Raw genomic sequence first — 14,879 nt, forward strand, 5'->3', positions numbered from 1 at the left:
TGAGGACCCTCCCAGGGAAGGGAGGATGTAGCCTCTCTAGCTAATGTAAATAAAGGACTCAAGATCGTGCTTGGCATGAATGAAGAACTACAAAAGGATTTGTTACGATGCGTGCAACTTGGAAGTACTGGGAGTTTCCACATCCTGAAACATAATTTTATAGGAAAAGTAAGGATGTGTGTGCATGTACATCTGTGTGTGTGTAGGTGCACACAGAGCCAGAGGTAAATATAAGGTGTCTTCTTGGATTGTTCTTACCTTTGTTCTTGGGACAGTCTAGAGCCTGCTAGTTCAGCTAGACTGGCTGACCAAGGATTCTCCTACCTCTATCTCCCCAATGCTGAGGTCACAGACACTCACTGCCATGTCTGGGTTTCTTTTCTCCATGGGTTCTAGGGGATCAAACTCAGGTCCTCATGCTTACATGCAAACATTTACCAACTGAGTCATCCCTAGTACCCAGCGTAGGGTCCTCAACAGAAATGTGCTTTGTGCTGAATTTTCCCAGAAGGCATGTCGCCTATACTGGAAGAGACATCTGTTTTTCAGTTGTTGGAACTATAGGAAACAATTGCTTGTTCCCTGGAAACAAGCATCCTTGGCTTCTAGAGAATCTGGAAACTCCTCGTAAAGCCTGAAGTTTCCTGTGTAGTGAGTGGATGCAGGTAGGGCCTCCCCACCTTCAAAACCAGAATCTGGGAATTCTCCAAGATCCAGAACTTTCTGAGCAGCAACATGCATTGCAAGAGGAAACTTATACCTGACCTCCAGTGACAAGGCACAGTTAGAATCCCGGAGCATTACAACCATCCATGGCTGTGCATGGGGTACAGCCAGAACATAAATGAGTGTGAACATACACATGAGTCTCATAGGTCTTACCTGAAAAATACCTCATTGTGGGTAGTCAAATATCCTAAAACCTGAAAACACCCAAAATCTGCAACATATCAATTCCAAAGCATTTTGGATGAGGGGTGCTCATCACAGCTCAAGATCAGCACCTGGAGTAAGGATGGGTAGCAGAAACAAGCCACATGGTAGGGGAGATGGCTCAATCCATAAACACTTGCCTCACAAGCATGAGGAGCTGAGTTCAGATTTCCAGAACCTACAAAAAAAAGCTGACTGCAGTGGCAAGTCCCTATAATCCCAATGAGGCAAGATGGGAGGTAGAGATAGGCAGATCCCTGGAAGCTCAGAGGTCAACTAGCCTGGCCTATGCAGTGAGGACCAGAACAATGAGAGCCCCTGTCTGAAACAAAAGATGGAAGGCGTCTGAGCACTGTCCTCTGACCTCTGTATATGTGCTGTGCACACTTGCACCGACATGTGCATCCACACAGATGAATGTGAGCGCATGCGTGTGTGTGTGAGCGCGCGCACGTGCACACACACACACACCAAACATCCCCTGAGAGCTGATGCCCCAGATTGGATAACACAGGCAAAGGACAGACTGACATCCCTGCTGTGATGTCATCAGGGAGAAGTGGGTGGAGTCTCACCTTCAGGACCTTTTGGCTCTGCTGCTGAGTCGGGGGCCACCACTTTGGATGTATTGATGGATTCCAATAGGGAGACAAACTCTAGGAAGTTGGACTCATTTGGAATCTGTCCTTCCTTGGCTTCCAGGTCTGATTTGGATGTTGGGATGGCTTTCTCGTTGTCACCGGCCACCTCCTTGGTACCCCGGCTCAAGAACGCATCAGTCCCGCTGTCCACACTGAGCACACGGGCATGCCTTTGCTCATGGCTGCTTTTACAAGAGGCTGGGTCAAGGTTAGCCTGGCCCTCCCTGCTCCCCTCAGACTCGGAGTCCACCCTGGGCGTGAGTGGTGCGGGTGTGGGTCCTGGTTCCCAGGTACACCTTGGGGTGAGACTGCCATCCTTGGTGCTACGCTCCCCGTCCCCAGATCCACAGCCAGGACAAGGATCAGATGACATCATCTCCATTCTTGCTGGGGTCCTTTCTCCGCCATTTCTTTCAGGACAAGAGATGCCTCTTCCTCCTCCATCCTCAGTTAGCTCAAGGGTGATCAGAGGAATTCTGACCTGCTCAGGGTCTGCAGGACCAGCCATTCCTGGGCCAGAAGGCTCTGCGTCGGGCCTGACACTGGTTCCGTCAGAGCTGGTTACCCTCAGGTGCAGGGAACTCTCCAGGTCACTCATGGAATTTGGGGTGCTGCTCATGGTGATAACTATCTTAATGGGCTCATGCAGACTCAGCGGTTCCCCAGGCTGAGAGTTATCAATGAGGGTCACTGCAACCTCGCCCTCAGAGTCAACCACTTCCTGGTTCAAGGGCAGTTCCACGGGACCGGACGTCCGGGTCAGCTCCTCTTCTTCCGTGGGTTTGGCCAGGACTGTGTCGCACTGGCAGCAGCTGCTGCTCAGGCTGTCCTGAGGCGATCTGCTCTGGGACGGTGTCCTGGTGGGGCCCTGGGGACCCTTGGTGGACTGTGGAATCAGAGCTGAGTGCTCACTGCCCCACGGCTGGAAGGAGATGTCAGTTTCTAGCAAGTCATACTGGGACAACGACAGGTGTGGCAACTTCTTCAAGGCTCCTGTGCTCACCAGGCCACTCTCAGACCTGTGGCGGGCCGGGCGCCGGCCAGCGCCCCCTGGCTCTTTCCCTTTTCTTCCTGTGAGGATCTCCGGGGTTACTGGCTTCACTGGACCTGCTGGTTTGGGAGTGGGTTCTGGTGTGCGGCCCTGAGAAGCAGGTAGGCTTTCCGACTTGATGCCCAGTGAGGTAGAGGACACCACCGCCTCGGGTTGATCCTCTGACAGGACAACGCCTGGAAAGAATGACAGGGGTGACGTGGGACCCATCCGCAATGATGTTTAACACCTGAGAGTGAGACATTAAAACCCAAACCAGCAGCAAACACTCGGGGTGTGTGTGTGTGTGTGTGTGTGTGTGTGTGTGTGTGTGTGTGTGTGTGTGTACATGAGGGTGTGCACATGTGCCTGTATGTCGAGGCCCAGGGTCATCCTCAGCTGCCATTCTTTCAGATATCATTCACCTAGTTCTTTGAGTCACTGGTCTGAAATTTACCCACTGGGCTAGCCTGGCTGGCCAGTGAGACTCAGGGATTCCCTTGTCTCTGTCTCCTAAGTGCTGGGATTGCAAGTATGTACCACCACACTCAATTTTTTTATGTGGGTTTAGGGATCTGACTTAGACCCTCATGCTTACAAGGATCCAAGTCATCCTGGCCCTGGAAGCTTGTTTTATAAGAGTGCCTCTTCTACCTTGGCTCCTAAGAGGTCTGTACTATAATAGTGACTCACATTTTTTTTTCTGTGCTGGGGCCTCAAGAGGCAGAGCAGTATGGTCTAAATCACACACTCAGGCCTTGTGGTTGGAAAGGGCTTGACTCTGCTCCCCATCACCTTCTCATCTTGAGCAAGTTACATGATCCCTCTAGACCAGAGGTTCTTAACCTTCCTAATGCTGTGACCCTTTAATACAGTTAGTTACTCATGTTATGGTGACCCCAACCGTAAACTTATTTCCTTACTTCTTCATAACTGTCATTTTTCTACTGTTACGAATCATAATGTAAATATCTGATATGCAGGGTATCTGATGTGTGACCCCTGTGGGGATCAAGACCCACAGGCTAAGAAACATTACAAAACCAAGGGAAATAGCAGTGGTCCAGTAGGTCAGACAAACTCATTCTCTGCTCTGTGGGGATCACTGTGTGCACCATATAACACTCAGATGTGTGTGTGTGTGTGTGTGTGTGTGTGTGTGTGTGTGTGTGTGTGTTTGTGTGTGTGTGTCTACGAAGGTGTATCATCCTGGCCTCCACCTGCTCGATGTCAGCAGCACTCTGTCCTCATTGTAACCATCAAGCCTTCAGCATGGTCACATGTCCCATGGGAGCAGGACCTTCCAAGAAAGACTCACAGCTCTGACCCTTACTTAACACCTTCACCTCAGAGCTGGAGAGGAGGCTCACAGTCAAGAATGCTCAAAGCTCTTGTAGAGGAACCCAGCATGGTTCCCAGCAACCACATCAGGCAGCTCACAACTTCCTGGAACCCCAGCTCAAGGGGGTTCGGCACCCTCTTCTGGCCTCTATGGACACCTGCACTCATTTGTGCCGGCTTATGTGTACACACAGAAATACACACATATACACATGATTAAAAGGAATTCTTTAAAAAAATGTATTTCCAGCCGGGCAGTAGTGGTGCATGCCTTTAATCCCAGCACTCGGGAGGCAGAGGCAGGCAGATCTCTGTGAGTTCGAGGCCAGCCTGGGCTACCAAGTGAGTTCCAGGAAAGGCGCAAAGCTACACGGAGAAACCCTGTCTCGAAAAACCAATATATATATATATATATATATATATATATATATATATTTCCCTAAGGATGTAGTGGTGATTAAATATCAAACAGTGACAATACTCTACCTTTGAGGTCTTCTACTGTCTCCTGTGCTGGCAACTCCTGAGGAAACAGAAAATAAACATCACTATAGGAGTCTGCCCAATGCACATTCCCCACGTTCCACACAGCTGGCCACCACCCTTCTCCATTCGGCAGCCGCTCAGTCTGTCTAACAAAAGGGACACATAGGGACACCTCAGCGTTTGTGCTTCTTAAGTGTTTATAAAATGGGCAAAAGAGGTGGATTCTAAAACATGTCTAAGTGCAGACATCCTCCCGAGAGGACTGTGACAGGAAGGGGGAGGATGCTAATTAAGAACCGAAAGCCAGGAGGAGTAAGGCGTAGCGACCACGGATGGAGAGCCGGAAAGCTACCCTACAGGGACAGTGATGTGCTGGTATTCCAAGATGCAAGATTTAATAAAGCAGTGAGGAGGAGATGGAGTTTGTTACACGTGGGAAGTGCTAACAATCTGATGACCCCATGACTGACTGCAGAAGACAAAAGGAAGGGAGAGATTTGCACCATAGTTCTCAAACAGAAAAGACAGCCGGAGAGGCTGCTGGTGTTCTGGGGACACACAGTAGGTGAAGTCTGGTGGTCCCAAGCGTACCCGTGGGCCATTTCCACAGCCGATGGCATGAGAAGCCCAAGAAAGCAGTGACTACATAGGGGCCATGGCAGCCCCCCCCCACACACACACATTGGATGCTCCACGCTGGGGAGTGAACACCAGAGCAACAGGAAGCGGTCACCAACCAGTGGCGAGGAATGCTGGGAGTGGACGCTCTGCCCTCGGGAGCTGCAGCGGAGGGGTGGTGTGGGCAGGCTCCCTCGAGGCTCTTCCTTCTTGGCGCTGTGGATCTGCCTGTTATTGCTGACCCAGGGTGAGAAAGAGCAGGTGTTACCAGAAAGCCAGGCTCTTCCATGTGCCTCCCAAACTGTTCCCCGCGGGTCCTCCCTTTTTTTTTTATGCACAAGTCCTATTTTTCATAGCACATAAACTTTTTCCTGAAATTAGAAGAATTGTTCTCTCTTCTCCTCCAATCCCACCCCCCGCCCCCGTGTGTGTGTGTGTGTGTGTGTGTGTGTGTGTGTGTGTGTGTACATGTGTACCTATGGAAGCCAGAGAGAACTCAACCACAGGTATAGCTCAGCTGCCATCTACCTTGTTTGTTGAAACAACGTCTCTCATTGCTCTGGAACTTGCTGATTTGGCTAGGCCAGTGGCCAGCAAGCTGTAGGGGTCTGCCTGCCTCCAGCATCCCCACAATGGGATTATAAGCCTACATCACCATGCCTGGCTTTTAATAGGAATTCTGGGGATCAAGCCCAGGCCCTCCTGTACCCTCCCCAGCCTGGGAGACACACCTTGAAAATCAGACTATAAAAAAATGACACAAGCATGGGGTCCTTAAGTTTCCTTCAAACATTGATCTCAGAACCTCACTCTGTGCGGTGTGTGATCTTATAGTGATGCACACTGTTCTTTAAGATTCTTTGGTGTACTCTGTAAATTTAAATAACAAGACAAAATACTCAAGTAGAATACTTTGCATTGTTAAGCCTAAGACAAATGAATTTTAGATCATAGTGTAAAGCTATGTTGGTGGCCAGATAAGACATCCAGATTGTAAGAATTAATTTTATTAAGTTTAGCTTTAAATACACAGACCCATGTCTGCCTGGAATGTTTACCCTCATAAGTAACTCATAAGTAGAGGGCAACTTTTATTTATTTATTTATTTTTGAGCCCAAATTTCATTCAGCCCAGGTTGGCCTGGAACTCACTATGCCCCCGTAGATGATGCTGAACTCCCAAACGTCCTGCCTCCACCTCCTGGGTGCACACATCATTATACAAGGTTTCTGTGGTGCTGAGAACTGACCCCAGACTGCTGTGCATGCTAGGCAGGTGCTCTACAGACTTAGACACAGCCCCACCCCACACAGCATCATTTTCATCAAAACCAAATCCTTCCCCTTGGGAGCAGGCGCTCTTCCGGACAAGGTTACCGTGGGTTTTTGTGGCTGGCCGTGTGCTGGCTGCTGGCCTCTCCCTCTGGCCTTCGCTTGTTTTTCTTTCGAGGGGATCGGGGCTGGATCACTTCACCCTTGTCGAACATGAGGTGCAGGCGGTAGCTGATGAGCTTGATGACCGCAAAGAAGATGGTCACAGAGCCGCAGTAGAACAGCGCGGTGAGGACGTTTGGAGGGAAAGCCTACAGAGAGAAGAAGAAGGAAAAGACATTCGTGTCTCTAGGCTTCTACCTTGTTTTCAACCTCAACGCACAGCCAACTCTTTACTGAGCATAAGTCAGGCAAGAGTTCAAGTGCTTGGAGCAAGATTTCAAGTGCTTGGGGCTTTTTCTGGTTAGAGTCTCCAAGGAAAAAAAGTTATATTATCTGTTTACCTTTTTTTTTTTTTTTTTTTTTTTTTGCTTCCCAGGTTCTGATCAGTGACTTTGATGGCCAATGTTTCGACTGAGCTCTTTGATTTTTATATATGTATGTTTTTTCACTGAAATTCGAATTACTAAATATGTTACTATAAGCAGCAGGACTCAACTCTTACATAATGTCTGCACCAATCCACACATCAATGTGCTCTTATTCTGTGAATTTAAATAGGACTGGAAACACAGATCAGTGGTAGAGCACCTGCCGAGCAGATGTGGGACCCTAGGCTCAATTCCCGGCACTGAGAGAGAAACAAAACAAAACAAGCTATTGAGGCTGGGAGATGGCTCAGCCAGTAAAATGCTTGCCACTCAAACACAAGGACGTAAGTTCAATCCCCAGACCCCGCAATGAAAAAGCCAGGCACAGTGGTGTGCCCTAACCCCAGTGCTAAGAAGGCAGAGACAGGAGGATTCCGGGTACCCAGCAAGCACTGGGATGCTAGCATCTCTAAGTTCCACTGCCATTCTCCAGGCCAACACCCACCTGCATCCTTAAAACTACACCTGCATTTCCTACTGCTTATCAGTTAATCTCCAAACCATGCATACTATTTACAGCTCGGGTAACAATTCAGATGCAGTTTTCAAATGCAACAAGGGACCATAGAGCCAATGTTTTGCTTGGCTGGTGGGGTGGGTCCGTGTGTCCATACCTAAGGTCAGTGTGTCCATACTTAAGGTCAGTGTGTCCATACCTAAGGTCAGTGTGTCCATACCTAAGGTCAGTGTGTCCATACCTAAGAAGAAAATCGTGGAACGAGCCAGGCAACTGGCTGCATTAGTGACTTCTCTTCTCACTGCTGTGACAGTGCCTGGCAAGAAGCACCTTCAGGGAGGGGGTTCATTTTGGCTCACACTTTAAAGCATCAATTCTCAACCTGTGGGTCATGACCCCTTTGGGGGTCAAATGACCCTTCACAGTTATTGCCTAAGACTATCTGCATATCATATATTCATTATGATTCATAACAGTAACAAAATTACAGTTATGAAATAGCAACAAAAGTAATTTTACGGTTGGGGGTCACCACAACATGAGGAACTGTGTTAAGGGGTTGCGGCATTAGGAAGGTTGAGAGCCACAGCTTTAAAGGGACACAGCCCAGGCTAGAGGGAGAAGCATGGCAGTCCCACACCGGCAGACATATGCTGGTGGGACTCTAAACCTCTTCAAATCTTGATGAAACTGGAAGTGGAGAGTGGACAGGAAGTAGGACTGGGCTATATAACGTCAAGGCCCACCCTCAGAGAGCCACTTCCTCTGGTGAGGCTTCATCTCCCAAAGGCTCCAGAACCTTTCCAAACAGTGTCACAGATGGGAAGCACATGTTCCAACCAGCCTGTGGTGATATTTCACGTGCAAACCACAGCAAACATTTTCTAGTGAAAGGTCTTTTCAAGGATTCCTCAGGGATATTTCCTCTGGTCAGACATTTTTCTTCTTTCCTGGTTATTAAGTACTGAGGTGTAGTCTTTATTTTAGAAACACATTAACGAGACAAAAAAAAATGCAATGGAATATGTTTCAGCTTTCTTCTATTTTTCTTCCCCTCTCCCATTTTTCATATGTGTGTATGGTGTGTGTGTGTGTGTGTGTGTGTGTGTGTGTGTGTGTGTGTGTGACTGTATGCATGCTTGGCATGCATGTTGGAATGTGTGTGGAAACTTATGAACATGGGTGAATGTGTAGGTGGAGACCTGAGGCTGAGATCAGGAATCATCCCCCATTGTTCCTCGACCATATTCACTGAGGCAGGGTCTCTCAATCAGTCCCAGAGCTCCCAGACATGGCTAATCTCACTTAACCAGCTTGTTCTGGGGATTCCACCTCTGCTTTCTGAGGCTGGAATTCCAAGTGGGCTGCCACACCTACCTGACATCCCATGTGGACTCTGAGGATCCAAACTCTGGTCCTCCCATCATTCATCTGGTAACTTAACTGCAGTGCCATCTCCCTGCCTTTTCTTTTGAGATGGTAAAGATTTGGGAGGAAAACTAAAACAGACACATTGTGCAAGATAAATCTTTACATCAGAGAATAGAAGGACCAGAAGATTCTTAATAGCCTTCAAAGACCAAAAAGCCTGTATTTCTTTTCTATATTTAAGACAAATCAATAGCCATAAATATAATGAAGCCATTGTTGTTTGATCTAATGGTCTATAATTTGTTTTTTCATGGAGAGGGTGGGGAGAAACTGGAGGTGAATATAATGCTGGGTGGTGGGAGTAGAAGGCGAGAGAAGGAGGAGAGCTGGGACTGAAGAAAAGGATTGTGAAGAGCTGAGATGAGAAACTTCCCGAAGGGCTGAGCATCTCAGACCCCGTAGGCCTGAGGACTTGAACGCTAGCTGCTGGCCAAGAGCAGAGTCCGAGAGCCAGGGCCCTCACCCCTGTATTAGCTGAGCACCCCAGTACTGGAGGTGCATTCAGGAGCTGCTATACTAGCAGGCGCTACCTGCTCCTGCTCGCTGCTTCGAGAAGCTGAAGATGACCTGAGCTGTTGGGATGCTGGGATCGAGGTGCTTAAAGCCCAGAACAAGTGCATGTCTGCTAAAGCCTAGAGTAATAGGCTTCTGATGTAGGGCGTGAGCTGAGAGCTCTGTGTCCTCCAGCCCCCGCCCCTGGGGACCCAGGATTCCCAGTGACCAAACTGTATCTCCTTGCATACAGAGTCCCTATCCAGGTAGAGTAGAAGAGTCCTGGGCAGATAATTGGTTACAACTGAACATCAAAAGGAATGCTTATGGAATGGAAGAAGGTGCCAGGCACCTAAACAGGAGGACCCAAGTTTAACCCCTGATGCCCACGGAAAAAGCCTGTGTGGCCATCTATGCTTGCAATCCCAGAGCTGGAGAGTGGAGACAGAAGGTTTCCTGGAACTCACTAGCCAGCCAGCCTGGTTGAACTGGGGAACTCCAGGTTCAGAGACAGACCTTGTCTCAGCGAGTAAGGAGGGGAGCAATTGAAGAAGACACCCCATGGCAAAAGCTGGCCTCTACACATTCATGGGTCACATGCACACAATCACACAGACACAGACACACAAAATGCTTCTATGAAGTCAATGGTAACAGAATACAGCTCTAGGGAGCAAAGGTCAGAGAACACTCTCTTCAGCAGAACAAAGCCAACTGAGGAAGGCTGGAAGAAGTACAGAGGTGCAAAGGCAGCATTTTGTGAGTACCATTGTGAGAAGTATTTTAAGTCAGAGTATGACAGCCACTGGGTTTAAAACTGATGGCAAATGAGACCTATAGAGTTTTCAATTCACCGACTGCTAAAAGCAGAAAGGAAATACATACTTCACAGTGCAGAAACCTAGTTGGCTCCATGCCGACCCATGACCACAGTCAACAGCAGCATTGATGGGAGTGGAGGTGGGAGAATCTGTCATGTCTCTCAACATGCTGCACAAGGACACAGCCTGTTTTAGTGTCGCCTTCCCAAAACTCTCAGTCACACACATAACCCCCAGAAAACAGAAAAATACAAATTAAGAAATATTCTACAAAATAACTTTAAATACTACAAAAAGTAAAAGGGGTTGAGGACCCTCTGGAGTAAAGGTTAACCAAGGACCTGGAAACTGTTCAAGATCCTTGATGGGATCTTTGATCCAGAAAAAGCAAGACGCCCTACTACACCGGACGTGATGGGGGACATCTGTATAGAAGGCACACGTTAGAAAACAGCATTATTTCAATCATTCTCTCACGTGAGGATGATGTGGGTGACTGTCGTTCCTATGTGATACACAGTGCTGTTGCTATGCAGGCAGTGTCTTGTGGTCCATCACTTATTTTGAAATAGTATAGTATGTTTATTTTTAACGTATAAACACATAAAGTAAGCAGTGAAGTAGATATGAGACACTTGTGACAGTGAATCTTGATCGTCAGCGTCACAGGATCTAGAGTCACTCGGAAGGCGAGCCTCTGGGCGTGTCTGTAAGGGGCTTTCTAGACTGGGTTGGTTGAGGTTAGAGAACTCACCCTGAATGTGGACGGTGCCCCCCCATGGGTTGGGGTCCCAAACTGAATAAAAGGGAAGTGAGCGGAGTACCAGCTCCCATCTGTCTTTCTTCCTGACTCAGGGCATAATGTGACCAGTCAGCTCACCCTCCTGCCACCAAGCCTTTCCTGTCAGGATGAATGCACCCTTGAGCTGTGCGCCTAAGTAAACTGCCCTTCTTTAAGCTGCTTATGTTAGGCACGTTGCCACAGCAACAAGGATGGTGGTCACTACACATGGTAAAATGTAAAACGCTAAGACTTGGTTATCCAGTGAAGACGGCAGAGCACCCTTTGTATGAGTCTTGCAACTTTTCTGACAGTTAGGCTCCCTCCCCTCCCTCCCAAGACAGGGTTTCTCTGTGTAGCTTTGCACCTTTCCTGGAACTCACTCTGTAGACCAGGCTGGCCTCGAACTCACAGAGCTCTGCCTCCTGAGTGCTGGGATTAAAGGCGTGCACCACCACAGCCTGACAGGTTAGGCTTTTCCCCGCCAGACTAACAACCAGAAGCCAGGGATGTTGGTACACACACACCTGTCATCTCAGCACTCAGGAGATAGAAACAGGAGGTTCAGAAGCTCATGGCCAGCCTGGGCTATCAGAGACTCTGTCTCAAAACGCAAAAGCAAAAAACAGTAGCAATGACAACAAAAACCCTTGGGGTTAGAAACTAACTCATATCCTACCTCAAGCTTATATTTTTGAGTATTTTTTTTCTGTACCGAGAGTTGAACTCAAACTCCTGGTGGCTAATAAGTTCTATAAGGTCTAGCCTAGGCAACGTCTCCCAACATGTCCCATCACCCTCCCTGTCACATGATAATCCTACCTCTTTACTTCCCACAGTGGACAAACACCTGACCTACTCACCCTGGAGTCCTTCCCTGCGCTGGGAGGCCCACCCTGATCTAATGGCTCATCTGTATCCTCTGCTTTGAGATTACATCCAAAAGACCAGCATCCAGACACATTTTAACACCAGCACTCTCTGGAAGGGACTCCATCACTCTCTGGAAGGGCCTCTACCACTCTCTGGAAGGGCCTCCATCACTCTCTGGAAGGGCCTCCATCACTCTCTGGGAGGGACTCTATCACTCTCTGGAAGGGCCTCCATCACTCTCTGGAAGGGCCTCCATCACTCTCTGGGAGGGACTCCATCACTCTCTGGAAGGGCCTCCATCACTCTCTGGAAGGGACTCTACCACTCTCTGGGAGGGACTCCACTATTCTCTGGAAGGGCCTCTATCACTCTCTGGAAGGGACTCTATCACTCTCTGGAAGGGACTCCACCACTCTCTGGAAGGGCCTTCACCACTCTCTGGAAGGGCCTCCATCACTCTCTGGGAGGGTCTCCATCACTCTCTGGAAGGGCCTCCACCACTCTCTGGGAGGGTCTCCACCACTCTCTGGAAGGGCCTCCATCACTCTCTGGAAGGGACTCTATCACTCTCTGGAAGGGCCTCCACCACTCTCTGGGAGGGCCTCCACCACTCTCTGGAAGGGACTCCACCACTCTCTGGGAGGGACTCCACCACTCTCTGGAAGGGACTCTACCTTAAAAAACTAAAGTCTAGGTAGCTCCAACATCAGTCTAATAAGCTGGTAAGCCCAGGTCCAAGTCAGACTGATCCAGACAAGACGTCATGTGTACTGTCTCATTGAACTCCACTGCACCCACACACTGGTTCTAGTGGCCACAAGATAGCTCAGTGGATAAAGGCACCTGCCACCAAGCTGAATGACCTCATTTTGATCCACTGAGCCCACATAGCAGAAACCCTGTAAATTGTCCTCTGACCTCTCTACATGCCTGCAAGTACACATACACACTCCACACACACCACAACCCCCTATACACACACACACACACACACACACACTCCACACATACCACAACCCCCTATACACATACACACACATACACACCATACACACACCACACACACCTCAACCCCCACACCATACATAGACACACACATCATACACACACAGATACCACACGCATACATATCACACACAGCACACCACACACACATCTCTCACACAAACACACCACCACACACACATCACACACACACACATATATACTACACACACACACACAGCACACCATACACACATCACACATGCATATCATACACACAGCACACCATGCACACACACACAAATAAATAAAATGCAAAGATAAAGCCCCGGTTGTATTCTTTCTCTTGTATTGTAGCCTAGAAAATGAAAAGCAAGAGTAGATTAACTTCTTTCAAGGTTCCAGAACTGGGAAAAGCTGGAACCAGAAGTCACCTGAGGCAGCCTGCCTTCAGAACCACAGCTCTGGACAAACTGCCAGAAAAAGAACCAGAGTCTGGGCATGCCAAGCCACAGGCATCTCCAATGTCAGACTCGGGACCTGTCAGCCATGCTAACTCATTGAAGACTTTGTGGAGGAGAACACAGTCACGTGCTGTTTTAGGGGTAAAGTCCTTCACAGACACCCCAGAACTGACTCCTAGCTGAGGTTTAACGGCAGGCAGCTTTTAAGGAAGGTTCGTCATGGCTTCAGCTACCTCTGTGTTTGACTGACCTATGAAGGTCATCTATGTGGTCTCTCAGCAAGCATTCTCTAGCATCCTATTGGGGTCCATCCCGGAGGAGGAGATGCCACACTGCTCTGGAATACAGTACATGACATTATTTATCCACTCCTGTTATTTTTTTTCAGACTTCTATACACCACGGTGTAGAAATTGCAAAGCAATTGATGGTAGAATCTGCCTTCCTAAAGCAAAACAGGAAGAGAGGAGAGGAGAGGAAAAACAAAAAACAAAAAACAACCGAAATCAGGTCGCCTGGGAGAACTCAGATTGCCTTTTCATTGTGACTGTGCACGATGTGTTATAGCAGATATCATCCCGAGCCTTGAGGCCTAGGGTTGGGTACCCACAAGCCAGTCTCAACAACTCCCACCAGCAGGACCTGACTCATCCAGGCAGACCGCATCAATTCTTAATGAGCCCACAGTCCCCAAAGTCCTAGCTACTTCTATCCTGTGACTCCCTGGTGTCCTGCAGGACTGCTGTCCCCAGTCCCCCACATTCTTCCGTCCCTACTTCTCAAAGGTCGCTGCCCCCTTCCCATCCCAGGTCTCCTCTGTGGCTCTCCATCCCCTTCCTTCTCTTTCTCCTTCATATCCTCTCTCCCTCCTCTCTTTTGTTCTTTCTACCTCATTCCTCTGCTTCCTTCTCTCCCCTCTCCTTCTCTTTTCCTCTTGTTAATTTCCTTTCCTCCTTTTCTTCCTCCTCCCTTCCAGCTTCTTCTTCTTCCCCCCTAACCCCCGCCCCCATCCATTCCTAAGCTGGGGACTCACCAGGTGCAGGGCCAGTGGCAGCAGCAGCAGGAACAGCCACAGGTAGAGGTGACAGCTGTTGGTGAATTTGCTATGCTCGGGGTCATGGTACCAGCCCCCTGTGAGCGCGGCCCACACTCCCTGCCTGAGCAGCTGCAACACCTGGGACGCCATGCCAGGGATCTTGCGTGCCCTGGGGCTCAGCACCCTGGGGCTCAGTAGGGTGATGTGTACCGGTGTGCTCCGGTGGAGCCCCCGCCCCCGGCGCCGCCGCCGCCCAACCCGCGGCAGACGCTGGACAGCGCGGACTGGTACAGCGCGGTGCTGGAGCCGGCCGGGGTTGCCGGGCAGGTGCGCGCCATGTCCAAGGGAAGGAGGATTTTCCCATCATGCTTCGCGATGGCTGCTCAAGGATGCTCCCGCGGCTCCGCCCTATGCCCACCCCAGAAGGAGCTCAGTCCCTCCCTCTCCCTTCTTGATAGCCGGGGCTCCACCAGCCTTTCTCTCTGAGTCTCCCAGGAGTGAGTTTGCGAGGTGTGAGAACCAAGAATGTTCCCGTGTGAGAACCACAGACAGGAAACTCCTTGGCTTTTGATTTTGTTTTGCCACTTGGACCAAAAGGTTTGTCTAACCTCAAGTCCCAGGCTTGCAGC

General features: G+C 49.3%; 1 protein-coding gene across 3 annotated transcripts in view; it reads right to left on the bottom strand.

Moving 5' to 3' along the window:
• Nucleotides 1-14,622, bottom strand: part of Pcnx2 (pecanex 2) — a 167,508-nt gene extending 152,886 nt beyond the window's left edge. For all 3 annotated transcript variants that reach the window (XR_013051388.1, XM_006982493.3, XM_076572346.1), the window contains exons 1-5: nt 14,248-14,622; nt 6,427-6,632; nt 5,169-5,286; nt 4,432-4,468; nt 1,509-2,801 (exon numbers count right to left, since the gene is read on the bottom strand). Coding sequence is in view for 2 of the 3 variants with exons in the window: in XM_006982493.3 (XP_006982555.3) it covers nt 1,509-2,801; nt 4,432-4,468; nt 5,169-5,286; nt 6,427-6,632; nt 14,248-14,400 (1,807 nt within the window). In the remaining variant the exon portion in view is untranslated. The remainder of the gene's footprint in view (nt 1-1,508; nt 2,802-4,431; nt 4,469-5,168; nt 5,287-6,426; nt 6,633-14,247) is intronic.
• Between the last annotated feature and the right edge of the window lie 257 nt (nt 14,623-14,879).

Source organism: Peromyscus maniculatus, chromosome 5, assembly GCF_049852395.1.
Source record: "Peromyscus maniculatus bairdii isolate BWxNUB_F1_BW_parent chromosome 5, HU_Pman_BW_mat_3.1, whole genome shotgun sequence".
Classification (NCBI taxonomy): Eukaryota; Metazoa; Chordata; class Mammalia; order Rodentia; family Cricetidae; genus Peromyscus; species Peromyscus maniculatus.